The sequence below is a fragment of the Austrofundulus limnaeus genome, unplaced genomic scaffold, assembly GCF_001266775.1.
Source record: "Austrofundulus limnaeus strain Quisiro unplaced genomic scaffold, Austrofundulus_limnaeus-1.0 Scaffold165, whole genome shotgun sequence".
Taxonomy (NCBI): Eukaryota; Metazoa; Chordata; class Actinopteri; order Cyprinodontiformes; family Rivulidae; genus Austrofundulus; species Austrofundulus limnaeus.
This window is the reverse complement of record NW_013952567.1, coordinates 347773-350481: the sequence shown is the minus strand read 5'-3', so window position 1 is coordinate 350481 and position 2709 is coordinate 347773. Positions and strand designations below refer to the sequence as shown.

General features: G+C 42.4%; 1 protein-coding gene across 1 annotated transcript in view; it reads right to left on the bottom strand.

The window, feature by feature from the left end:
• The window catches only part of bcl3 (BCL3 transcription coactivator), a 22218-nt gene extending 20429 nt beyond the window's left edge, over positions 1 to 1789 (bottom strand). The window contains exon 1 of the mRNA XM_014017278.1: positions 1019 to 1789. Coding sequence (XP_013872732.1) covers positions 1019 to 1526 — 508 coding nt within the window. The 5' untranslated portion in view covers positions 1527 to 1789. The remainder of the gene's footprint in view (positions 1 to 1018) is intronic.
• Between the last annotated feature and the right edge of the window lie 920 nt (positions 1790 to 2709).

Below are 2709 nucleotides of genomic sequence, written 5' to 3'. Positions count from 1 at the left end.
GTGTGTGTGTGTGTGTGTGTGTGTGTGTGTGTGTGTGTGTGTGTGTGTGTGTGTGTGTGTGTGTGTGTGTGTGTGTGAGTTTTTCCTACAAAGTGGGGAAAAATTTCCCAAAAAAAGCAGCCTCGTGGAGACCAAAGTGCATCGTGGGGACCAATGCCCGGTCCCCTCGGGTCCAAATGCAAATTACGGGTGGGGGGGTTAGGTTTAGGACCTAGGTTTAGGTTAGTTTAGGGTCAGTTAAGTACCTGTGAGGTTAATTTTAGGGTATATGGTCAGGGTTAGGTTATAAAGTCTAAAGAAAATGAATGGAAGTCAATGCACAGTCCCCACTGGGTTGAAAAACAAAAGTGTGTGTGTATGTGCATGTGTATTCAGTAATGGGTTGACCCAGAAAGCCATACTTCTGTAACTGCATGAATGGCTGCAGAAATGCTGAGTGGACACTTTCTCAGCACAAGATTCTGCAACAATGACTCCACTGCATCTGTGATGTGATCCAGAAATGAGCAAAATCCCCGAGGTTAAAGGTCCTCATAGTAAAGTATGAAATTAAGCATAAAATGTTTTTTTAACTAAATCAGATGGTGCAGTTTGAAGTGTAAATAATTGCACTTTCATCATCAAAACGGTCAGAATTCCTAAATGGGTCTTCATCATTGTTGACATATTTTTAGTCACTTCTGTTGTTTAGGCAGGTAAAAAAGTACACAGTTGGCATCCAGGCACAGAATTTGCTTAAACATATTGAATTAAAAGCCACATTAAATATTATTACGAAAAATTGCAGATTTTGTTTTGATTGCTCTTCATGACATTGCAATGAGTAGCTTACCTTTCCATTAAAGTGATGGACACAAATGAACTCCTGGGTAGCAGTAGACTAAACTTGATTTCTTTAACAAAATAACAAACTAAAAAAAGAATGCTGCAGAATTTACCTGCCAAAATTTGCTTATTATGGCTATTTAAAAGTTAAATGGGGAGGGTAAAAAGAAATAATAAAAAAAATAGTTCTTACCACAGTTAAGAATGGGGAAAAGGCAGCAGGGATATCCTTCTGGAACTTGTCCTGCCTCTTCAATCCGCTTCGAGATCACTGTGACTCCAACTCTGCATTCATCTGCGGCTTTTTCCCATTGAGTAGCCGGAATCGTGAGGTCCCTCTCCTCCGCCGGAGAGGAGCGGGTTCCGCTCACCGACGGAGCCGGTACCGGGTTGTGGTCCTCGGGTTCGGAGGGAATCGGACGCTTCCTAAAGGGAAGCTTTGAGTGAGACGCGTCGGCGTGACGTTTGCGAGTCCCGTTGGTTTCTGAGCCCGGCGCGGCTCGGTTCGAGGCGCAGCGGGTCTCTGAACTGTCTGTGCCCGTGCTGGCTGGAGGCGCGGGCGATCCGCCTGTCCCACCTGCGTCCTTGGCGCAGACGCTCAAGTCCGGGGTCCCGGACCTCTTGCGCCCTCGCGCAGTGGTGCTCAGATCCAGCGGCGCGGTGGCACCCGACTGGGGGTCAACGTTCATGATTGTCGGCATCAACCGGGCAGGTTTCAGGTGACAGCGCGACTCGTTCCGTTGAGATTAAAGCTGAATCAGGCGAGCCAAAGTGCCAAACTGTGCGTAATTCCCATCTTTACCAAAAACAAACTAATTGGGCAACGATCAAACCAAACCATCGTCCTGTTTCTCTCTTGTTTTACTGACTGGTGTATTTCAGATAAACTTTCAAATTCCTAAACTCGTGCAAACTAAACTAAAAATGCAGAAAACTGGCGCACGAACAGATGCGCAGATGTGTGTGTCCCAGCGCACCTTCTTGAGCGAACAGCGCTCATCTGCTTTTAATCAACGCCAGTTTGACACTTCACGGTACTTTCGCTTTAAAGCGAAACTGTGCGACCGAGACTTTTAATTACATACACAAAGTCAGGCAGGAAAAGAGTTAAACGTCGCTCTGAATTCGTGGTAATTTCTCTTTTGCACTTGTCTCATTCATCTTGTCTGCTCCGCATCGCAGGTTGAAAAACAGATTTTGTTTTAAGACTGAAATTCACCAGAACTTAAAGCTGGGGTAAAGTCTGTGCGTCTGTTCAGACGTTTGAACTCAGTGCTGAGACAGGCACAAAGAGGAAAAATGGGTCAAGCAGAACATAAAACGTCAACAAATGTGAAATACTTGCCTAAGTCTTATAAGTTGTTCAAGTTTGCACATTACACTGATAAAAGTTCTTTATTTTTGTCGTTTCAGAGCCAGACTGCAAATTTACAAACGCATTTAAACACAAYTTACTGCAAATATGGAAGTTTAAACTTCCTTTTGGAGTTTTTGCAGAACCTCACAAGCTGCCTTTGTTAACAATATTGACTGTTTTGTATGTTATCTTATGAGCAGCACTGATCTTGCAATTCTTATCTACAATAAGCTGAAATCTATTTTGGAAAGACAATCATTTCCTAGTTGTGGAACTTTAAAACAGTTCTCATCTGCAAACAATATGCAGTGTTTTATTAGCATTTTGGACTTCCATGTTCCGTAATGCTCATAATGTTTTGAATAAGCTTCAGGTAGGGTATTTTTTTCTTTTCTTTATATACTTCTGAAACATACAACACATGTGATCTTAGATTTTTTGTATGTATGTATGTATGTATGTATGTATGTATGTATGTATGTATGTATGTATTTAGTTATTTAGTTATTTAGTTAGTTAGTTAGTTA